Source organism: Cydia splendana, chromosome 22, assembly GCF_910591565.1.
Source record: "Cydia splendana chromosome 22, ilCydSple1.2, whole genome shotgun sequence".
NCBI classification, from domain to species: Eukaryota; Metazoa; Arthropoda; class Insecta; order Lepidoptera; family Tortricidae; genus Cydia; species Cydia splendana.
Window position 1 is genome coordinate 9123937 of NC_085981.1, and position 25679 is coordinate 9149615.

The following is a 25679-nucleotide window of genomic DNA, read 5'->3' on the forward strand; positions in this document are numbered from 1 at the left end:
CTTACCTTGAGGTCATTGCTCTGCATCAGTATACCGTCGGCGGGCAGCAGGTCGCCGTACTTGATCTGGCAGACGTCGCCGACCACGATCTCGCTGATGGGCACTTGGTTCACCTCGTTGCCGCGTATTACTGCGAACTTGTGCTCGCCCTCTATCCGCGATTGGAGTCCTCTGCGGAAGTAAAGTGGGGTTGAGACAGTGGAAACTGCTGCGAGATTGGACAATAACAAAAGTCGGAAGTTTTAACAATTTTTTTACAGATTATTTATGGAAGGTAAGTTGGGGTAAGAGTAACATTGGGGCAAGGGAAATACTTGTAGGAGATGCAAGGAATTCTCATACTGTTTCTCTTGCCCTCTCCCGGTTCCTTTGAGCGGGCCGGATTGGGAGGGCTCAAAATCTTAATTTGGATACAATCTGATTTTAATTTAGAGCAATATTGTACACTGTAGTAAGGTCAATGAAGCCCGTCATAGGGCAATAGCTCTCGTATTTGTCCACTTACGTCGCTCAGACACAGTCAGAAAGGATGAGCTTCCCTCCTTCGGCTCAACCGACCTTCTGTAAGCGGATTATGTGTACAAACGCAGGAGTTACAAGCGACGAAAGAGCTTGTAGACGTCTTCCATTATAGACGGCTTTCCCCACATATACGAAAATAGTAGAATCTCACCTGAATTGTCTCTCTTTCGTGTAATCGTTGAACGCTGTGACTATAACGACGACTATGACAGATATTAATATCGCGAGCCCCTCGATCCATTGGTAGTGCCCCTCCTCTTCGTCCAGATGTCCTGTAACGTTAGGGTCACTTTAGTAATATAATGATTTTAGGCAAAAGTCTTACGAACACAACTATTAAGGCGTCTGCTAGCTGCCGCGGTTGCACCGGGTGAGTGGGTTAACGAAAAATAGCTACGCTAACTGACGTGGACGCGTGCGACGGATTTTAAGGGGCCCACAGATTACCAGTTCGCCGGACAATATCAGCCTGTCAGTTGTTTGGAACTGTCACCTTTTGCGATTAACTGACAGGCTGATATCGTCCGGCGAACTGGTAATCTGTGGGCCCCTTTACCTACAATGGTACCCGCGTGCGTGCGCCCGCTCCGTGCACCCGCGCCAGCTAGCGGACGCCCTTAAGCAGCGTGTTTCTAAACTATTATAAAACTATATTGCTCTTTGTTCTATAAAGGCTTATTTCTAATTGTTGTCCTCCTTGGAGAGAGGGTTTTCGTCAAGCAGTGGACATTTTCGGATATTATAACGATGTTCCATGTCTACATAAATAATTTTCACACATCGCTAGCGACAATTTTGGCGTACAATATACGATAGGTATTATATAGGTGCTTATGAAATATTGATGCTTATACTTAGTCTATACTATACTATCACTCTTATGGAATAGGAAGCTTAGCACTACAGTTGATTATTGTTTGCGTAGGGATGTTTTTCTAAACCTAAGGCCAAACGGGATCAAGTTTCAAGTAAGAAAATGTGACCAATATTGCCAAGCCCGAATGGCCATAGGATTTAGCTAAAAGTTACAAATGGGTAAATTATTTTAAGCGTATGTTCTGCAAGATTTTCGTGAACACGTATTCAAAGAAGGATAACTGAATATGTCATACAAATGATACAAACATGTCAAAAACATGTTTACGAAAATCAGGCGGTTGGAACTATAGTAACTATAGTGAACCAAAACTATGGTAAGTAAGTTAATCTACTTTTTAAGAGTACTTTTAATCTAAAAAACAATCCAGTAAAACGAATGCTAAAGCTAAGGTTATTTTCCTTCAACACAATATTTAACAAGTAGTGTGAAATCATGAATTTCACACGTCAAAATACTATTGAAGAAAAATTTAAGGATTTCTAGGTTTTATAAATATCCAGTATTCTCTGAGAGTAGGTATATATTTATTATGTTGATTTATTTATAAATATACGGGCCTTTGACAACGTTCACACTATAGATTTATAGAAACTACTTCTGCAATAAAACATTTACAATCCCAATAAAAATAAAACCTAAACCTTTCACTAACAAGATTCATTTTCAAATGGACACCTCAATGGAAATACGCTTCTTTGATTTAACCCTGGGAACTTTCACATTTACGCATTTATGTCTTTGTAATATGGTTTATTATCGCATGGCACGTTGGGTATACTAGTATGTTGTCAGCAGAGTTTTTCTCCGGTTCAGTGGGCCCGATGATGTGACCGATTGTAATCAACCCAGCCATGAGATCGACGGTTTACTTAGCAATTAACTACATATACAGAGTGTAAATTCAAATAGGGAGAATAAAACCAGAAAATACAATAGGTACGTAAATATCTAAACTTCGTCAGGTGATCACCAAAACTCACTACTTAAGTACTACAAGTTCAGAGCCATAGTGAATAGTAAGTACTCTAGCTCAGAAACAAGGTTGATTTTTTTTTTACAATTTGTTGAGTTTTGGTTGTCACCTGATGATTTGTTGTTAGCTACGAAGCTGATTTTAGAGATATAACCTATCTATACTGATATCTAGGATTAAGAAGAGTAAAATGATAGCAGTTTTAAACAATATTCTTGATTAACACGTATTTAATTAGAGAAGGTACGGAGCCATATAAATAAAATAAGTTTAAGTCATAAAAAGTAGGAATAACATATGAACGATAATGCATAATCTTAAGAAATACAACAGCTGTCCGTTTACTCTTTCTAATTCTGCTTAAGAGTACCTTCATTTAAAGTTACTAATTAATTAAAATCAGCTCTATGTCCATTTGTTACAGAAGTCAAAAAGGCTGAAGCATAAGTACACAAAACGTACAAATATGCAAAATTCGGGATCCGTACATAATCTCTAAAGCTCACAAAGGCACAATGCCTATATTCGGAGGTATATCAAAGTATTTTCATTGTAACCAGGGCAAACAAGACGGAGCCCCGAAGCCCGGGATTACGGTGAGCAAGATTGATGCTGGCCTAATAAAAGTTACTGCCGATGGGATCTCATGTGGCAAGGTCGTGGCAGTTTAAGGGCTGGGTAATTAGATATGTCAATATTGATTTTTCGATTCCTAGAGGTTATTTACATTGATGTGGATCTCGACGTCGCCCTATCTTTCCAGATATAACTTACAGACAATCGAAAAGATAAGTTAAATGTCCTGCACCCTTTATTACACATTTTTATCGATTCTATAAGCGGTCATTTAAATTTAGCGATGAAAGCTGTAGCGATAATAATGACTTGTATTTTGAGAATTACACTAGGAAAATTCTCAGACATAAAAATAGACTAAACTTCTGAGGGGTATAACTAAATAAAATTTATAGGTACGAGTATAGTAAATACTTAAGCTTCGCCTAATTTTAATGGAACAGTATTTTAATGCCGTTAATATATTCAATGATACTATTAAGCATTCTCATATACTCTAACAGCTTACATTACATGATTAATTGATTATATTATTCTAGTAGCTTACTTATAATTAGTCTTATTGTCTAGGTCATGGATTTATAAATGTATGAAATAGATGTAGAAGTATATGTAAAAAATATAATAGTAACTAGAGATGCTATAACATTTATAAAGGGAATAGGACAGATATAGATAACATAGCATCCTTAAAGCATACAAGCAGGGGAGAAGCTACAAGCACCATTAACAGGAAGGATACTGAAGAGTTTGGAAATGTTACAGACAATATAAATGACCTATATCTAATGGAACACGAATATAAACATGAAAGATCAAATAATAATAGAAGCATCATAGTAGTTATAAATACTTCTAAAAATGAGTCTGCTATACCGTATTGGGAAAAGGACCTAGAAGGTTTACTAATAGTGAAGCAATCAGGACAGGGTACAACAGTGCATCTAAACACAGTACTCAAGACCTGAAGGCAACTAAACCATGCCCTACTACCATGGTCTCTGGATAGCCCTTCGACAGAGACCATGGTCTAGAAACGCCTAGAAACATCGAATTGTTCGAGGTTTAGTTGCAGTTCGTGATCATTGTCAGTGCCTTGACTTGAGTACATGGAACGAGCAATCGTGTTTTTACATTCATTCTTACCAGGATCGTCTATCCACATAGTCATTGAAAAGAGAAAATATATTCATTAATTATATTGTCTACAACAGTAATCGCACTTGCAAGCTATAATCGAAGTTCTTCGATGTCCTGCAAGGATGACACACAATGTTGAATTTCCGTTCTGGACAGAAATTTGTCTGAATCAGAAATTAACATGTGTCTGCACTGTCTGGTAGTCACACCGATTTGTGTCTGACACTGCTGTATTTCCCAAACGTCGCTCCTATCGTACCTAATTTAAAAATTACTAAACATAACATAACAGAATCCAAATTGTAGTGAAAAATAAATATACAATAAACCATAGGCGATAAAACTGAAACAAATCCAATCAGTGGGCGTGTTTTTTAAAGTGATTGCAATGATGCAATGCAATCAACATTGACAAACATTGCAATCAAATTGTCGCAGTGTGGAATAAAATTGGATTAAAATCTAACCCAAACTGACGGGACATGAGCATACAATCCGTTATTCATGACTGCGAATGTGATGAATATTTTAACGGGGAACACGTCGATACTACAACGATTTCGACACAATACCGTACGGAACATATGGGATACAGTAATTCATTTCGAAATGTAAATTAGTGATTTACGTAATCATACGATAGTCAATGAGAAAAAAAATGATACCGCGAACAATAAAACCAATGACAAAAAAAGAAATTAAGTCTTAAGTAATTGAATAGTTGGTAAACTACTTAAAAATAACACACGAGAAATTTATCATTACCACAGACAGAATCACTTCGTCTAATTATTAGACTCTAATACAACCCGTTATCTTTTTTAGAATAAAGTCATGGCAACGTGTGCTTATCGTGACAATTTGAACTGCATAAACAGACTAGTAATAAAAGAGATTAGAATTTCAATGAAACGACTAACATAAAAGATGTAAGTATTACGTAATTTATTTTCACTCTACCGAAAAGCGACTACAGAGAATCCTAGTTCTAGAGTAGTTTTCAACGAGTAGTAAACATGTGACCACAAATTTTGATATTTTGATGTTTTTCATGCATAAAAATGCATAAAAAAGAAGACGGTTTTTTTAACCAAATATTGCAATTATCAGTAATTTTGTCGTATACTACTATTAGTATAGTAGTGTTAATTAAAGTAACAAGTCGAATACACTTTGCTATAAGTTTATAAGCTTCGTTTATAATGTACTCCTACTCTTTGACTTCTCGTGCAAACTCATCATCAGTAAAGGTAACTTAATTCACACCAAGAAGAGTTGTAACATTAGTTTGTAACTCACCTATGTCACTTTCGTCGTCGGACGGTTTGTAGAAACTCAACCCTAGCGATACAACGGCGGCCACCTCCAGAATGATAAGCGTCACGTCTTGCAGAGCCTCCCACACTAGGGTCAGGAAGGTTTTGGGCGGCTTCGGCGGGATTAGGTTAGAACCGAACACTTCGCGCCGATGCTGGAGATCAGCTTTTGAACCGCTAAGACCTGGAGACAAAAGAAAGTAAAGTATTAGTACATTTAAATCAAGATCATAACAAGCGGGCAAACGAGTATACAAGTTTTATAGTGGTAAGTTATTATAAAAGTTCTAGTAATGATCTTTAAAGTCTTAACTCTACCCCGAATAAGAACATGAAGGAGTAAAGTTAACCAGCATATTTTTAGCTACCAAAAGTTAGGCACATAATAATAAAACATGAAAAAGTACGCTCTATTAAAACTCTAAAGTTACTTAAGTGTTTATAAATATTTGTTGAAGTTTACATGAAAGAAAACATTACTAAAATAGAAATATAAAAGCAGAACAAAGAGATTTTCCACCTGACGAGACCAGAGCTGTGACTATGCCTGGAGTTTATATTTTGTATAAGTATAGACTTAGATACAGATCAAAGTGTAAGCATATCCTTGCATACTCCATTTTACTCCGTGGTTTTTGTTTATTACCTACTTCAGTTTCATGTCATTAAATCTGAATATTTGCATCCTTCTACTGCAAGGCGATCAATAATCGATTTATATAATAATGACTTTATAACAAACCCATTCAAGTAGAAAATCAGTCAATTGCAGATTCTTATGCATAGCAGGCAAATGTCGATGCACTATTATAACACGGTTCAAAGTTAAAAGGTAACAGGAGCATATCAAAGTAATACATTTACAACCTTCTTCGTTTATAACATAATGTAAATTATACATAGTATTCAAAGGGAATTCGAATTCCATTACCATTGCAGTTAGTTGGTACAAACTCAATTCATTTGACAATCATGCTCGACAATCGGCCATAACTATTGGCGTGCCAGAGGTCTGTTTTCCTAATTACGCAAACAAATACTAAAGCTACTTCAAATACGTTTGAAGTTCCCCTACCGCTACCGCCTTTGAAGCGTTTCTAATTTTGAATGCTCGAGTATTAGCATTCCGTTGAAGTTTATGCCGTAATGCTTTGACACGTGAGACCTTTTCAGTCTGGCTGGTGTATAAAAGCTGAATAAGCCAGCTAATCGTAAAGTTTATGCGAGCAAAGTTTCACCGCACAATAGGTATGGCAACGCGACGTTCCATCCATTCATAATAGATGTGTATGAACGGACAAGTGACGGTATAACACGCACTGCCACTAGAAAGCGGGTAATATAATTTACAAATAAATACTTGGATTAAATTTCACAACAGTTCGATGCAACCACTCTACTGCACCGTTCTTGGGGGTTATATCATTATATGCAGCTCTCATTTCAATTTCAAACGAAACAATGGAATACTCATCACGTATTTGCACCAAAGGTTTGTTTGCGAGGTCAATTGATCAAAAACTTCGCCATTTCATTGTTTTATTCGAAATTGTATAGGAACTTTGAAACCAAGTTTTCAGTCAATTTTGCATAAAAACAGACAAGGTTATTAGCATCCATTATCGAAAAATGGGAGAGTTGTGATTGCACACGAATGAAAAAAACAAACCATCCATCTTCGTAATAAAGTTAGAGGGCGTCACCTTCGCGTCTAAATATAAATAAAACAGGGTTTTACAGAGGGGACAGCGGGCGTGGCTTCCGGGAAAGTTCGCTCCGAAATGAGTTCGCCTTGTGTGAAACAAAAATTTGCTTTAAGCTTGTTCAACTTTTTTCGTTTTGCGTTGAATCTCCATTTATGATTAAGGGTAGATACAGGAAGAATATAAAGTGGTCGATATTGAAGAATTGATTACAAAGGCATAGGGGTCGGTAATAGTCGGTATTCCTTTTACATAATCAGTAATATTTAGCCTTGTTTAGATACACTCGGTCGAATATGACCTTGGCCAACAAATTTGGGAACCATATCAAATTGATAGAGACTCCTTATGATTTCCTGTGCAGCACGTCCCATAGTTCATATTGTCAAAAACTCATTAATTTCACTATGTTCGGGAAAAATCTCAGCTTCATATTTAATTCATGTTTCTCTTTGCTTTTAACGTGTCTTTGAAATATTTTCAAAGGCCATGAAACAAAAACAAGAAACATTTCATCTAAAAAATGGCCCGAGGAGAAAGAAATCAGCTCAAAGTACGTATGTCTCTCGATTGTACTGCGAATTCATTAAGGCAAGGAAATCTGAAAACCCGGCCCCCTTATGAATATTTATCAACAGACGTTAACGGACCGGAAGAAATTCTCGGTCTTAAAAAAATAATTCCTCCATTGAAAAACCCTTTGGACGGGATATTTTCGGACGTATTATTAATAAGCTCATTCGGACGGATAGTCGTTTTTTGGGAAGACAAGACTGATGGGGCGAGATAGACGTTTAAGGGAAGCTTTATTCAAATGTGATGTAGTGTAAACAGAAACGAGAGAAAGGTATAAAGCGTGAATGTTTTGAATAAGATTATCATTCGTTGAAATACTATAAAAGACGGCGACATTACTAATATAGTAGCATCAGTTAGCATTTAAAGTATTGCAGTCTATTCTTTATTTAGCAACTTTGTATCTGCTTCGTTCCATTTCGAGCTGCAATCATTCCCGGAGATCTCAGCCTTATCGTTCACTCTAATAACCATTCCATGGTTAACAACGTCGGTATCTTAACGATACAGTTTTACATTTGCAGTTAAAATAAGTACAATGTTCTATTCAGAACAGATGCAATGTTTCCAAGGTAAAAGACGTTGTATTATTAATGTTGTGTGTTTGTGCGGAAAGATGATTAAAGCGGCTGCCCAGGTAGACTTAAAGCCATTACATTTTAGCAATAGTCGGGATAAATTGGAGATGAAAGACGTCACCCAAAAACTAATGAAAGAGACTTTAATAATTATTTTGAAATGAACTGTAAGCTGCTAAAAAAGGTAAAAAAAGCAACAAAATGAGAGAGTTGGTAATGTAATTTGCTCCAAAGCATCCAAGAGTCCTTAAAGACCCGCTTAACTCGCGGACAAACCAAATTTATCCACCAAATTACAACCTACTTAATGTTCTTGGGGTAGATTTAAGCAAATTGTTTCCCCATAAAACAGGCCAGCGCAATCTAACGCCCTTCCTGGAGCTTATTTGACAAATTTATCAGATCTAGTCAGGTGTCGCCAAGGGTTGGAAATACCTATTACGTCTCCTGATATATTTAACCGAGGAGCGAGATTTCTATTAGATTGAGGATAAGCTTTTAACACGACCGTTACTTCTTTCACCAGTGATTGGAAGGTATTGTATGCGGCTACTTTGAATTATTATACAAGATAGCATTAAATGCTATTTCTTTTGCACTAATTATAATTAATCATAAGTGGCTTTGTATTAAAATAGTATAGATACGTAAATGTGTTTGTAAAATGATACTCTGAATGTTAAAAGTCAGTTTTGCGTTACACATGAACAAATGGTCCAGGACGGTTTCAATTACACAATCTTTCTGAAAGGCCAACGTTTTCGCCTACAAAAAGGGACTATTTTTATCGTCTCATGTCAGACTAAGTGGTCGGGTAATGGACAAAGACGATGTGCAAACACTTAGGCACGGCGTTGTTTTGGCCACACGAAATTTTTTTTGTTACTTATATGTGTTTGGCTGAACTTAACCCTGTAAGTTTATCTGCTTGTACAAGTAATTACGAATTTAAAACGAGTTTTGGAATCAAATACGATTTACATATTATCACGCGGATGATTCGAAGAATCATACCGAGAGACCATTGTTGTCCGTTCCTCACAATTTTCAGAATAATTCCTTTAAAAAAATCACTTTCTTTTATATTTCATAAAGAATGCGAAATAAGATTCATAGACTAACGGCTTCCTCTTCTATGGACCCAAGATCTATAATCCCATGATAACCTAGAGAGGTCTGGCGAGCGCATAAGGACACTTGTTTCTTTTACCGAAAAGCTAGCTAGTGATACACATCAGACATGTCGTCCCAAATAACGTACTACCAACTTTAGGTAAATACTAATCTAAACGTAGCTGTTAAATTCCATGAAATTGAACCAACCTGCATCACAGAAATAACCGTAAAAAAAAGAGGACGAGGATGAGTCAGTGTGTGCAAAACATAAATTACCTGCCCACTAACGTTGCGTAACCGTTGCATTTTACCGGGTTGTTATTCTACTACCGGCAACACTCTGACCATCGATAGACCTTACGTCTTAGCAATAAGGTTTACGAATCGTCAATTAACAGGGCTGATGATGGTACAAGAACCAGTAAAAGTTTGGTCTCTGATTACGCATAATCGTTATAGATCTTCAGGTCAAGATATACTGGTGGAAAGAGAAATGTCTTGCGAGTAAGATAGATGTGGCAAGCGTAAACATCAAGTGCGAAAGAGTACGGTTGAATTACGTTTACTTTCTTACGTGTTTGTTTTGTGATTCATCGATTAATCCGCGTACTACAAGGTTGTCTCAGCGTATAGAACAAATGGTAGTAAAAAATAAATATTCACTCTAAAAAAGTAAAAATAAGTGAAAAATTATCTGTTCTATCACAATACAGTGCATCCTTAAGGGGCTTGGAAACCCCTTAAGTACCGTCTCAATAAAGCTACCAAAACACAACACTTCATATTATAGAGGTTAAGAAAAATAAAGCTTAACAAAGATATCTAGTAGGTTAGGTCATTTTGATTTTTAACTTCTTCTTCCTCGCGTTATCCCGGCATTTTACCACGGCTCATTAGAGCCTGGGGTCCGCTTGACAACTAATCATAAGAATTGACGTACCTAGGCACTAGTTTTTACGAAAGCGACTGCCATCTGACCTTCCAACACAGAGGGGAAACTAGGCCTTATGGGATTAGTCCGGTTTCCTCACGATGTTTTCCTTCACCGAAAAGCGACTGGTAAATATCAAAACATATTTCGTACATAAGTTCCGAAAAACTCATTGATACGAACCGGGGTTTGAAACCGCGACCTCCGAATTGCAAGTCGCACGCTCTTACCGCTAGGCCACCAGCGCTTCGTCATTTTGATTTTTAACAATCATATAATTAAAAGGCAGTTCGTCTAAGCTAACTCTAGACAAACTTTAACAGAATGAAGTGGTCTATTTTCATAGTTGACATTTATGACATTTCCACACTAGTTCTTAGCAGAGTTAGCTTGGTTCGACTCTGTCTTGTTTTCCTATTCTCAAAAAGTACAGTTTTTAACCGCCTACATCTAATGTTGATTGTCTCTACCTCAGTCGCGGCCGTCATAATCATTAACCTGTCTGACCAATTTTCAACAGCCTTGATTTCGCCCAAATTACCCGAAACCTTGGACGTGTCATTATAGTTACAACGTTTAAAGGTGTCTTTATAAAATAAAAGTAATGACGTCTGTACTAAGCATTATAAGGATGTTGAATTTTGTTTATTTTTAGTATCTTCGTTTACATCATCAGTAATTTAAGAGGTCGGTAGGTGGCTCTTGTCAATGGACAGCTCCATTTTATCAGCCTAAAGCATGTAATGAGTTTAGCTGATGTGTATAAAGCCGCCTACATGACTACCTTCTCTTTTATTTGTGTCATGTATCATATTCGTGGCCTGCCTCTTCCTTGCTGTCCTGTAACTTGTGATATTGTAAATACTTCTAAATCACGATCAGTTTATCTCATAAAAAACAGTTTGGAAAGTTGCCAAATAAAGCTACATGCTACATGGTGACAGGTAAACGGCGAATTAAATTCATGTTTGCATTAAGGTCTGATAAAACTACCTCCTGAGACCCAGAAGCGATTGTTTTGTTTTTGTATTTTGAACTCTGAGTTATTCAATTTTCAAAATTGATCGTGGCATATGTGGCAGGAGGTAAACTAATGGGTAACCTTCAATGACCTTAACCACCACGCATGACTGCGCATCCCAAAGTGATCCCTGTCTAAACGAAGCCTTAAAGTTAGTTTTAACGCAATAATGGGGTGGAAGGCTGCGGGATGGCCTATAAATAGGCCACGATAGTCACATAATGGAGTGACATGAGCGCACGTAATGCGATTGGCCTCCGACACGATAGTATTAACTGCTACGGTATAAAATTAGATGTATCGGGTGATTTTACAATAGCCGGTGATGAGCACAATGATATTTAGGCCGGTGACAGTAACAATGTGATAATTAACGATGTTAAGGTAGATTTGTCAAAAATAGGAAAGATGAATATATAAATAAATGGCGATGTTGAATAGGTCAGTGGTGATAGGGCAGAAATACCTAGTGTATGCGAGTAAATGAAAATATGAACCAGCTGAGTGAAGATGATGGTAGTGACTAATGACTTTATAATATAATTATGTAAATACATTTAATAGTGTTATTAAGTTAGTTGATTAGTTTGTAATTATATTGCAGTGCCCTTACGGGGTTGTGTTTCAACATGTTTCAACATAATATAAATCATAAGATCTGTTTGTTCACACAAAGCAATGATTAAATGAAATTAATTTCATTTAATGAATATGAATAATAGATTATGCCGATGATAATAGGGAAGGAAAATTTTAAACGCTTACAAAACGTTTTTAAATTCATATTATAGTTCAAAACTCAATTTGAGTTTGTATTTGTACAATGTACATGTACGAGAGGACTTACGATTATATAAATTATATATGTATAGAAACAACAAACCCTGATGATAAAATGATAAAGCAAACGTAAAGATTTGTTTCGAGTGATGTTCGAAAATAAGTTAGTGATAACGGGGGAGATATAATATTAGCTCGACTGGTAGGTCAAGGTGAACTGAACCTGAATCTAAAAGTAAAATAATCAGACAATTCTAGGCAAATATCATATAATTCGAAAGCCAACGACAGTAACCTAATTAGCGATAAAACACTACAAAGATCGCTACAAAGCCAAGAGAAAATCTATAGATAAGAAATAAAACAATAGACATCGTGGATGATTCACACAAAGATGCATTAGAGCAGCCATAATGCCATCGTCTGTACGCCGGAAACACAGAAATAGTACAGAAACATCGGCCAATGAACGGGGCTCAGTCATACTAAAAATAAAGCACTCGTATTTCTAATGTATCGATGCAATTATCGTAAAATTCTGTAGACTGTTTTTCAAACCACTGTATGAGGGATTAGAACTGAGCTAGACAGAATATTAATAAAACGGGTGACGACTTATGTGGCTCAGTCTATTAATTAAAAGTTGAGGTGAAAACAATTTTAACTTGTTATTGATGTCATAAATATTTAAAGCAGTATGGCTGAAGGAAGCGAGTGGGATTTGAACCCGAGACTTTCAGTTTCACTGGAGTTTTCTATTAAGTTAGTTTTTGACACTCCGAGACGCATGCTTTTCAGAGTTTCGTACCGAAAGGGTAAAAACGGGACCCTATTACTATTACTAAGACTCCACTGTCCGTCTGTCCGTTTGTCTGTCTGCCATCTGGCTGTATCTCATAATCCGTGATAATTACACAGTTGAAATTTTCAAAGATGATGTATTTCTGTTGCCGCTATAACAACAAATACTAAAGTTGATTCATTCTGGGTGTATTGTAGGTAAAAGTTTATACATGTTTTTGAGGAGTCCATAATATAATACTATGTATTGTAATCCGTATTTCCGCTAATATTATAAATGAGAAAATAATCTTGTCTAAAGTGTCTAACTGTCTATCAGTCTGTCTGTCTGTCAGTTACCTCTTCACGCTTCAACCGCCGAACCGATTTAGATGAAATTTGGAATTTACATAGTTTGAGGCGTGGGGAAGGACATAGGATAGTTTTTACCTATCAATCGTCATCATCATCAATTTAATCATCATCATTTTTTATGAACTAATAGAAGGTTCGACAAACGCTGCCCTAGACAGCCAGGTCAATGTTTACCCCTGTGAACATGAAAATGTCCCAAAATAGACAGGCACTCCTTTCAATCATACGCGGCGCTTACCCTTTTTCACGCCTACTCAAACATGTCAAAATAAAGGACTCAACCCTACGAGTGATTGATTGATTTTTAACGAATGCTGCCATAGTGAAGAAATCATTGCTACCAAGATATGTTAAATGTTTAGCAAACTCAGGCAGATCGATCGACTCCGTCACTACCAACACCAACCATAAGTTGTTTTCTTAGTTTTTAGGTTTATGCTAGGTGATTAGTTCTTATACGTAGTAAATTTGCATAACAACACCGAAAAACCAGACTGGCACCTATATAATAAGTATATCGAGCATATAAATAAATATCCTGAAAACTAAATAAATAACTCTATTTATTTACTATTATAATAAGGTTCTATAGTTTTTGAGATAACAACATTTTTTTTATGACAGTAATGTTATCCATTTGTATTTTGGATCATTTTGCTTGCTTTTTCGTTTCTGTTTGTATCACAAATAAGAGGAAATGCGATAACCACGATGCGGGTGTTACTATCAGCCGTGATAAGGCAGTACGGATAGGAAACGTTAGTTTGCGAGTCACTTTTAAAAAGTTTTGAATCCACTAAATGTAACTTTGTCCAAAATGTCGTATGTCATCTACGAAATCCCTACTAATATTATAAATGCGAAAGTTACCGAACCGATCTAGATCGAGATAGTTTGAGAACCGGGGAAAGACATAAAGTTTTTATCAATCATCATCACCATAATTCTACGCAGCCGAAGTCGCGGTCAGAAGCTATAAAAATAGAAAAGATGCATAACGAAAACTAAAATACACAAACTGTAAACCCAATAAACTAGCAAAAAGCAGAGCTTTGTAAGGGCTCGCGGAGGTTTTCTACCTTAACGTACCGAACCGGTTGCTGTCCGGTAGGTACGCCTGTCTGTTACAGCTTTTACTTTGTCCTTTAAAAACGTGTCCAGACGACAAAATCAAATTGCCAATATCATCCACACGTAGGTAATATACAATTTCATAAGTGCATTACATCCTACACTTACACGGTCGCCCAGTACTTTTTGTAAGGAACCCAACTGGCTTTCCTACATAATGTTGGGTCAGCGAGCCAATGTTCTTGAATTTATTTTTGCGTCCACTCCACACAATTGATCGAAAAACTATCCCGTCTGGACACCTACTGGCGGTAATCTCGCTGCTCCGCACATAAACTAACACACACAGTTCCACTAGGTACAGCCAGGGTCCAGCATCAGCTCTATCTTGGGTACTGCTCTTCCAAGTTCTCATTAAGACGTGTCAGATGACCAAAACAGCGTGTGCCTATGTTGCACCAAACCTGAGTTCCACTAGGTCCAGGGTTTAGCATCAGCTCTATCTTGGGTACTAATCTCCTAAGTGCTCATCAAGACGAGTTGCATGACCAAAACAGCGTGTGCCTATGTTGTATAAAACCCGAGCTCCATTAGGCACTGTCAGGGTTCAGCATCAGCTATCTTGGGTACTGAAAGTACTGATCTACCCAGTGATCATCATGACGAGTCGGATATCCAAAACAGCGTGTGTCTATGTATGTTGCATCAAACCCGAGCTCCACTAGGTACTGCCAGGGTTCGGCATCGGCTCTATCTTGGGTACTACTCTCCTAAGTGCTCATCAAGATGAGTCGGATGACCAAACCATAATGTGCCTTTGTTACACCAAACCTGAGTTCCACTAGGTACTGCCAGGGTACTGGGTAATTTTGCTGAACTGCACGCCGACGTTTCGATTGGCGTGCAGTTCCCATACAAGTTGCAGTCGGGTTGTAGTCCGTCTGTATCGGCCCTAAGTCACTGAAGTTTGTATTAATTATGCTTATCTTTATTTATAATTTTAGCAGTTCCAAGCAATAGTAACACTAAAGGCGCCATTCATTAATTACGTAAGACAATTTTTGCCAGCTTTTGACCCCCTCCCTCCCCTATGTAAGAAATAATAAGAATAGGCTGACCCCGTCCAGCCACCAATATAATTTATTTTCAAAAAAATATTTTTATGAATGTTTATTTGGACCTGTACAAAGGTACTTGAGCTCGTTTAAGCTAACTCTGCGCCGTGTTTGATAGCATAGAGTGTGGAAGTATTATTTTAAACGTCATCATTTCATATAAATTAAAAAAAATATCGCATCTTTGTGATCTTACTTAAGAACTATGAAATCTCCCACCCCCTTGTAAGAAAAAATAAGATATGTTCGACCCCCCTCCACCCCAAAATCGTCTTACGTAATAAATGAATGGCGCCAAAACTGTATCTCGAACTGAAAATACCCGATTTAAGTTTGCTAACACAACATGACTGATCATCACATCGTCAGCGTCACAAAACATACGAGTAAATTGACCTCCGCAGTAAATATACAGCAAGATTGATTGTTCTAGTAGGTATTCACAAAAACTTAATTGCTAAAATGGGAATCAAACCAAGTGAAGCGAGGTGGGTTGAATCCAAAATTGTACCCACTTTGGTATTCATCGTTGTTAATGGCGTAAGCGCCATCGACATTATTGAACTTGAAAACACCACATAGGTATCGTATTGTCGGAATACCCACAACACAAGCCTTCTTAAGTAGTCAATTTGTATAAGAATGTCCAACATTTATTTATTTATTTATTACTAACGCCATCTGTTAGAGAAAGAAATAATTAACATTAGCACGAATGTTAATTCATCATTTTGCCAACAGATGTCGCTAGTAGTAATACAAAGTGTTATTACTTTATTTTATTTTTTTAGGTTTATAAAATGATATTTTTCTGTTTGATAACACATCTAGACATGAATTTAAATTACTATGTTAAATTTCAAACCTAACAGTGCAGTAGTTTTTCCGTAAAGTGTACCACAAGAATGCATAGTTCGTCGATTAGTGATAGGGCTCGCTTCGCTCGCCCTAATAACGGATAGCTAAATGATACTAAACTTTACCTTCTTTTAACAGTTAAAATTTTCAAATACCTAAAAGTTGATTTAAAAGACTAGACCGCTATTCCCGAACGCATTATCATATATCATCTATTTTAAGACCGCCTGATCGCAATACAATAGACCAAACTAAATAAAATGATTCAAGAACGGCTCGAAATAAAGAATGTCTGAGCAAAAAATCAGAAATCATACGGATAATGTAAGCAAGTCACATGTTAATGTGACTCAGAATTACCTCCAGTTTATAGTCAATAAATCGACGGCACATCTCCGTGCGAAACAATATTTAACGCTAACGTACAAATAGAATTACTGAACTTTGGACGATTACAACAAAAACGTCGTATGTCTCTACGAGATATATAAACAGATACGGCTTTCTTGAATTAATAGGTAACACAAGAAGGGAAATTAAAGACAAATTATTTGGCGCTAAATACTTTTGTTCTTGCCAGATGTCTTTGGATAATTGTATGAGTATCCAAGATCTAATTTTAGATTGTTGTGACTTTCCTTGACCGGTTGCACGACTTTCTAATGCAATTCAAAATTTCAAAGGCAGTCGCTTAGCACATTACTAATAGTGCAAAATGATGTATAGGTACTGAGTACTGAATGATATTAATTAACATGAACTTGGCATATACGAAGTGATTATTCAAGCGATTTTAAGCAGGAGTCTTAATCCTACTCGAAACAATCTATTAGTTGCATGGAAGAAAATAAAGGTATTTAATTGGCCATTAAAACTATTTGCAATCATAAATTTTCCTATACTTAAAGGTTACTACGCTAAGAATATGGATTATCTATGTAACTTTGCAGTCAGCCAACAATATTAAAATTGCACAATACAATAATAAAGTCGGGGCATTGTTTCCACGCACGTCAGCGTGATAAGGGTTACCTTGGGCATTTGTGGGGTTAAGTTAGTTTTCTTGCCAATTTACTGTGGACAGGGATACGACAAAGAAACGAGTAGAAGACACATCGGTAAAATAAGTTAATATATTGTCTAATACTCTTCTTCCGTGTTTTCTGTGTTCCTGTTCACTAAAGAAAGGACGTATCACACGTATTTTTAGGAGTAGCACCTATCTCTATTTCTCACCGTTTTCAGTTTCTCAAGTAGACTATAATAAGATTAATATAAAGAAGTAGATTCTCCATGTTTTATAGTTCAAAATTAAGAAAATGAAAGCCTAACCTCCGAGCGCAACATCGTTAGTAGGCCTGTGTTTAGTTATTTATACAATCGATTAGTTGCTAAGTTACAATCTCGATTCGGTTAGTGAAAAGTTATTTATATCAATAGTTTACCACGAAATGGTCCCGCCTCAGCATAATGCTAACCCAAAAGTCAGCGCTGGTCTTCGGCGACACCATTTGTGGGTCATTTAACTATTTAATCTTTATAGTGCGATAGAAACAGATAGCGTTTCGTTTCTAGTGGCGGATTTGCAGTCTTTGCCGCCCCAGGCCCTATAGAGCCACCCCTTTCGCAGCACAGCACCCATCATATTGGCTATAATTTTAAGTGATTTCTTGTTGCATCAACGAATTTTTGTCACAATTTGCCGCCCCTAATTTTTTGGCGCCCTAGGCCCGGGCCTACTAGGCAAATCCGCCACTGTTCGTTTCGTTTTCTGCAAACGATTGTCACCTTGGCTAGCCCCAGGTTGGATTATACTCAGTTTCTGCTTCGCTATCGACTCGTCACCTATTTCCGTCAGGCGGTTCCGCGGTGACGCTTCATCAGTTATTCATTCCCTGACACCTTTTGTTGCCGAGCAAACTTTAGACGCGTTTTACAACGTTGTTTAATCAATAGTACCCTTACAACGACTGCTTTAGCAATGTCAAACTGACATATTCGCTAATATCTGCTTAACTTACTTTCTATACATCTCGCTCGCACTAATATGCGAGTAGGTAGAGTCTGTGCGGAAAGAGAAGAATCGTGGAATGTATTGGGCCCTATACATCGATACAATTCTGATTTAATTAGCATCGTTCGCAGACGTTTGTGCTTGTTAAAAATTGAAATATGTCAATCGTCAGTGTCAAACTGGTGGTGGTCATAGAGATGCAATGTTTTAAGGTGCATCCATACCGCAGTTTTGTGGAGCGACTGTAGAGTAACACTGTGCAACAGTAAGTAAGTAGGCGGTTACCTAAGGTCGCCTCCAGAAACTCGCGAACTAAATTGACATGAGTTTGACAAATAAAATGATACCAGGCGGCTTAGCACGGTCGCGTTTTTATCCCTTGTCACCATGCCTGTCACGTTCTAACAAGTATGTAAGTGCGAAAGGGACGCGCAAGGTGATAGTCAATAAAAATGTAACCGTGCTGAGCCCGCAGGAATAGCAAAGAAAAAATTTGCACGTGTATATGTCGATAAAATGATATCGATAAAAATATATTGCAACTTACTACCTATGTGATAATTATAAAGGGGTCACAAACGATTTCGATTTATATGAATGTAACGAGAAAAGTGGTTGATTCTATTGTAAGATTGTGACGTTACCGAACAAATAAGGAGGTGCGGACGCGAAATTGACAAATTTCAATATTAGTATGCAGGTTTGGGGGCAACTTGTTTATTTCAAGAGCTCGGTTGTCGCCATAAATCTAAAATTGGTGATTTAATTTCATACATGTGGCCGGTAGATGAGATTGATCCATAATTATTTAAATTCTGACCTAATTGTCAACTTGAATGTCTAGTTTAGGGACTGGTCTTAATATCGAAGCAATGGGGATCACCGAGACGATTTAATTTTAGCGTCCACACCACACAAATTAAATGAGAAATTAATCACATTGTACGAAATATTTCCCGGTCTGGGCCGGCCTTTTTTTGTATTTTGAGCCAAAATCACTGTTTCTATGTTATCACCTACAACCTACAACTTGTTACTCTAGCTGTAGGTTTTCCTAATAAATAAAACAAGGTAAAATATTTATTTAAGTACAATATTATGAGTAGAAACTATTCCCCGATTCTGGCCCCACCTCTCAGTGGTCACCGATCCTGACCCCAGGGCCGATCCACCGCCCCCGCTGAACCTAAAAAAAAAAAAAAAAAAAAAAAAAAAAAAAAAAAAAAAAAAAACAAATAGCCCCCCATTTGAATTGATTGCGCTAGGTCTCAGCAGTGCCCGGCGCCTCCTTCAGGTACTTACGAAATACGCTAATTAAACAATACACCTTGCTCACCACGGTAACAATAGGCTTATCGACCCTTTTCTATTGTTCGATCTCGACTCGGGCGCGTTATTGTGTTACCGAGTATACTACCTGGATGGACCCTTCACCCACCGACGTCTTCATTCATGCCTTCTTTATGTGTGTATTATACTGTAGGTGTTTGTGATAGGTATTAGCGATAGGTATTTGCAATAGGTATTACCGATAGGTATTTGCAAAAGGTACTTATTTGCGATTCATTATCTTATTATCTTACAACCTCTTGGAGCTATTTCGATTTATAAGGAATACAGTTCTAACCTAACCTAACCTAATTAGAATTTACACAAGTAATCCGTCGGTAGCCTAAACTAACCTAAACCTTCTTTTACCAAACCTAACTTGACCAAACCTAACTAAAATCAACCTAACTTCTCATTTCAAACTAACCTGCTTTCACCTAGTCTTCGTTCAAGTTATGTTTTAACCTAAATACCTAAACTTCTTACCTATCCAAACTAAAGCATCCTACATATCGTATACATACTTACCTATATTGTGCATATTGTATTGTGTTATTTTATTTAGTTTTACCTATTTCTAACTCATTATTTTTGTCTGCGATAAATGCAATTCTACCTAATGTAGCCTTTTTTATTCTTAAACTTAGTATGTAAGTATGTCTCATTATCTAATACTATATGTTTATTTTCACATACATTTTTATGTTCTTTGTAACACGATAGAAAGTAAACTCGTAGCTACTTGTTTCTTTGTATTATTAAAATAATAACTAGGCGTGTGAGGCATTTCTTGTGCACTTGTTTTCATTGTTATAACAGCTTAATTGCTTTATTGATAGACGTCTATTATATTTTATGCTGACAATGGATTATTATGTGGATATAATTTGGGTTTGAGTACAGGGAGCGTCTGTTTAGATGAACTTGTTGAGACATGTTACTTTGTATGATTTAAAAAAAATAACGAGACGTGTCAACTGGTTTCAACATGATTTAGTCTAATACGTCGGCATTTCTTGTGTGTTGGTATTCATTGTTATAACAGCATAATTGCTTTATTGGTAGACATCTATTATATTTTATACTGACAATGGATTTATTGTTTCCTATTATGCTTTTGAATTTGGGTTTTAGTAAAGAGAGCGTCTGTATTAGATGAACCTGTTGAGACATGATTTGAACGATACTGTATCCTGCTCACTATCACAGTATAAAAGCCGAAGAGAAATGGCTTTGAGTAAGTATTACTGTCGTGGCAGTCCTCTGTATCAGAGCTCCTTGTATCTACTGCAGTATATAGAAATATAGTGTTAATTCAACAGTGAAGTGTTTAAGTGTTTATAGAAAGACCCAACAATGGATGTAAGTATGTCTTTTATTACCGTAACTTACTTTGTTTTGTTTTCACTTGTGTTCTTTGTGTTTTAATTATCAAGATTGTAGACAGTGTGTAAATTATTGTTTTATATTGTTTCAGTTCACTGAAAATACTTTCAAGAACTATTACTACCCGGATGATAATAAAGACGAATCAAGCGATGAAGAGGGTACGCTTGGTCTCAAAGTTAAACAAGCCATCGCAAAGAAACGTTCAGGAAACAATATCGATAGCTTCTTTGAACGACCTAAAAAGCAGTCTAAAGTTGTGAAACGGTCTTCAAATGTGAGCAAAAGTTCACCAGACGGTGTTGCAAACTTGTCATCCGGACAAGACGACGGGGCCTATGCATCACATTTGATTAAAATCGAGATATATGATATGCATAAAATCAAAAACGTCCCACCCATGGAACACTGGAAGCATGCGGACTTCAGATTGAAATATTTTGCGTTGGAAGACGATTTGGAGCTACAAAATACGCGAAATATTATTTATAACATAACAAAGCAATTAGCTTCTAAGGACAGTAGTGTGAAATATTTTATAGATAATAAGAAACAGTGATAGTTATAATTATTAATGATAGTAGTAGCTTAATGATTGTGTTAACGTATTTCTCATTTTTTACCTCTCCTTAAGTACATTTTCCATGTAACAGATTTTTTTGTGTCGTCTCGTTTTTTAAGTAACAAAGAATGTTAAGAAATATTTTGTAAATAATAAAATTAAAAAAAAAAAATGTGTGGTTTAAAAGGTCTTTGTATTATATGAAAAAATAAAAAATCTTATTCAAGTACACGTATTATTTTATTTCACAAAAAATGTTTTAAACATATTCCTTAATATAAGGTCATTACATACAGAATTATCAGAAAACAAACTTAGCATATCTGTCATAGTTTTTCCATGATATTTAAAATACAAATAAACTAGACAATATTCACCACAAACTGAAGTAAAATGGTTTTGAAGAGGTTTATTGTTATAAAACCACTGTCTGGTGTTTCTTTTTAAAAATAAGTTATGGTAACCTGAAGGTTTCCGTCCGAAGGAATCAAAATATTCTCCTATACCAGTAACATCAATGTGTATGGCAACCCAGTGAGAGCCTGGTTTCGTGTCAGGGTCCAAATTACTAACAATAAAGACAGGTAGATCGACCCAAATAGGTATTTTGTTAGCAGCAAAAACATTTGATTCAAAAAGTGGGTTTAATTTCTTCATACAAAATTGAATCTCATTAGTATCCATAATTACTTAATTAATAACAATTTATGTCTTGATGATGCTGCAAACAATGACTACAACAAAATAAAGTAAACGAAAGAAAACATTGTATTTATATAATTATGTTATTCAACTATTATAATCTACAGACACATCACGGTTTTTGTTTATTTCAATAATGTTGTCAAATTCTGCATACACGATACAATTAATGGTGCTAGTTAGAGCCGAATCAAAGCGTACTTCTATCCGAACACTTCCATGTCTAACAAGATTCCAGTGTGAAGTTGAACTAGCAGATAAATCAGGGGTTAAATCAAAACATAACAAACAATATCCTCCACCATAATCTGTTCTACTTATTCCATTACCTTCGTTGTGAAAATGAATACCAGTTCCAGAAAATAAGGTGTGATATGCCGCCGCTATTAAACCAGAACTAAATGACGGTTGTAATGTTTTAGAAGGAATTTCATGACCATCTACAAACAAACTAAATGAATTCATATTATAATTTTGAAAATTAAATGGATTCAAAGCTAAATTTCCATTAAAACCTGAATTTGATACAAATCCAATAATACAGCGTTTAGGAATTTGCCCGAGAAATATATTATCCAATGTTTTACCCTGGACCCCTGTTGGTATTGTGAGAACCTTAACTTCTGCTCTCGTAATGGGGTACTTCGCAGTCGTTGTTGCCAATACTTTTTGATGGGCTAACAAAACGCTAGGATTGATTTTTGTTCTTCTAACAATGAGACTAGCATCTGTTATTTGTACTTTAAGTTTTTTATCTTGATGACAAATTAAATTAAATGATTCTTTTGATCGGACTAACTTAATACGCAATTCAACACCATTTATCAAGAATTTCTCTTGGTTAAATATATCGCCATGCAAATGTCCAATCATTTCCACTTCCTTACTCTCTTTGATAAATTCTAGTCTTTTCTGAAATCCTTTGTTGTTGGCGTCAACGGTATCCATAAAACCTGGGGTATCCTCATACCATAACCCACAAGTAAGATGGGTTTTTTTGGCTGCCGGTCCATAGTTGAGAAGATTTTCCATATAAGCACGGTAAGCATATGTATTGTTTGGGGGTGATATGAGTTTTTGATTTAAATATACATCAAGTTGGTTGAAAAGGGAATGTAGCCAGTTATTGGTGGGTCCAACTCCGGCATCTGCTTTTAATTTTGTCCCATCTTGATTCAATACTTTAGCAGTAATATGTAACATTGTGTGTGATAGATCAATGTAGTCATCTCCTGATCCAGGTACTTGAAATTCAATGGGGCCATCATCACTTAAAGATGAAATTGGTTTGTAATGAATCCAATGTCCGCTTTCAATACTTGTTTGAGTTGATGGAAGGGCAAATATATCTAATTCAGATTTTGCACATTCACATGAATGACTGTGTAGAAATGACATTATTTAACTTGAAAATATATCGTTATTTTTATTATTATTTCTACTTCCTCTTCGTCGCGATGCTTTTCGAGTAATGAGTGGTTCTCTTCTTTTATTCGACATTTTATACCCAGATCCTGACATGAGAGAATCAATTTTTTCATCAGCCTTTCTTTTTAGGTTAGCGCTCGCTTCCTTAAATCGTGATCGAATGGAACTATCCATAGGACGAGAATTTACCATATCAGTTAACAAACCAACCCCTGCCCCTAAGGTTTCTTTTCCAATGGTTTTTAAACCGCTAGATAACAAAGGGAGCACTGATCTAAATAGTCCACCCAAAAAACTGCCTATACCATGTCCTCGTTGATATGGAACTCCCTTATAGACAATACCTATCCCAGAGCCGGCTTGGTGTGAATAATAATGTTCGTAAGGACAAGAGACTGACGATCTGTTGTAAATCATTTTACTCGTTGAAAGTGTAGCTTCACGCAAGAAGATCCAAATTGAAATGGTACTCTGACACCAGTCGTTGTTCTTATATCTATTTCAATGGTATCGAACTCTCTTCGTAAAACTGGTACATAATGAGCGGGTGAGAAGATGTGAGTTTTATAAGCTCCATAAATGAACTTAGTTGGATCTAAAGGTATTATTCTGAGTAATGAAGTAATAACATCTCCGACTACTTGTGGGTGTATTATATCAGTATAAACAAATATTTGAGATGGTAAACCTAAATATAAATTTGCAGGGCTTTTTCCTAATGTATTTTGTTTTAAATTTGTTTTCGGTTTAAAACCCAATTGCAGACTTAGTATCGGAGTTGTAATGATAGATGTTATTTCTTTATTTGTTGTTGCTATTCCAACCAGTTTTGTTAATCCATCATATCGAAATTTCACGTTATTTTTTAACTGTGGGTTTTCATTAAACGCTTGAAGAAAATGATCTATATTATCATATGTAGTGGCTGGTATATGAGTTTTTATATCTACTATTTTTGTAGTTTTGTCGGTGGGTGATAACACCTTTTTCTTTAAATAAATGATGTTTTCGTGCTCTTGAACATTATACATGGAACAAGGATATTGAAATTCCACCAACCCAACTACCCATTCTCCATCCAATTTAATGGTCTTTGGTAATTTAGTTAAGAAATGTGCAGTCGTGTTATCCGTGTAGTAATCTGATGAACTATTACTTAACAAAGTTAGATAAAAACTATTTTCACTCATATTTTCTTTAAGTTTGATTCAGGTATCCAAGAATTAAATTTATTAGGATAACCTTGCCACTTAACTAGTATTTCCTTTCTGCCAGCAACTCGACGCGAGCGTATTATTTTATCAATTTTATACTCGTTGGAGGGGAGGTAAGTTACCTTTTGTAATTCTTTAGAATAAAATGTACCAATGATGGGTTCACCTTCTAAATCCTTTATTGTATAAACAACTCGTGGCGATCTGTTAATAATCGAATCAATAATAAATATTTCATCACTCCAATTACTTTCATAACCTTTTTGAAACACATGCTTATATTTAGTGATTCTAACATGATCACCTACATTTAGTTTTTTAGTTTCTAATGAAATTTGCCTATCTTTTTTGCGATCATATAAATTACACCAAACAGTCATAATATTATTAGAGCTAACATCAACTGGGCGCATTTTAATGCTAGAATGATAGCTATGGTTGTAAGAATGTAGAAGATCTTGTAATATATTTGTGTAGTTATATGTATTCTTATGAGTGAAGTAACGCCACATTTTCATTTTAAGTGTTCTTTGAAACCTTTCTACTATACTTGCTTTAATGTCGGGGTTATTAGTGGTATAATAATTAATATTTTTGCTCTTAAAGTAATCTCTAACCGCCTTTGAAACAAATTCTGTACCTTTATCAGATTGGATGTGACGGGGAACAGAGCTGGCTTCAGTAAATATGCTTTCAAAACATTGTTTAACAGTTGCTGAATCCTTCTTCTTCA

The 25679-nt window shown here is 36.1% G+C and overlaps 1 protein-coding gene across 14 annotated transcripts in view; it reads right to left on the bottom strand.

Moving 5' to 3' along the window:
• The window catches only part of LOC134801450 (plasma membrane calcium-transporting ATPase 2), a 275898-nt gene that overhangs the window by 37873 nt on the left and 212346 nt on the right, over positions 1-25679 (bottom strand). For 12 of the 14 annotated variants that reach the window (XR_010145671.1, XM_063774030.1, XM_063774021.1 and 9 more), the window contains 4 exons: positions 5391-5591; positions 4098-4106; positions 674-794; positions 6-171 (listed from right to left, as the gene is read on the bottom strand). Coding sequence is in view for 13 of the 14 variants with exons in the window: in XM_063774030.1 (XP_063630100.1) it covers positions 6-171; positions 674-794; positions 4098-4106; positions 5391-5591 (497 nt within the window). In the remaining variant the exon portion in view is untranslated. The remainder of the gene's footprint in view (positions 1-5; positions 172-673; positions 795-4097; positions 4107-5390; positions 5592-25679) is intronic. The other 2 variants (XM_063774029.1, XM_063774036.1) reach the window with 1 other exon arrangement.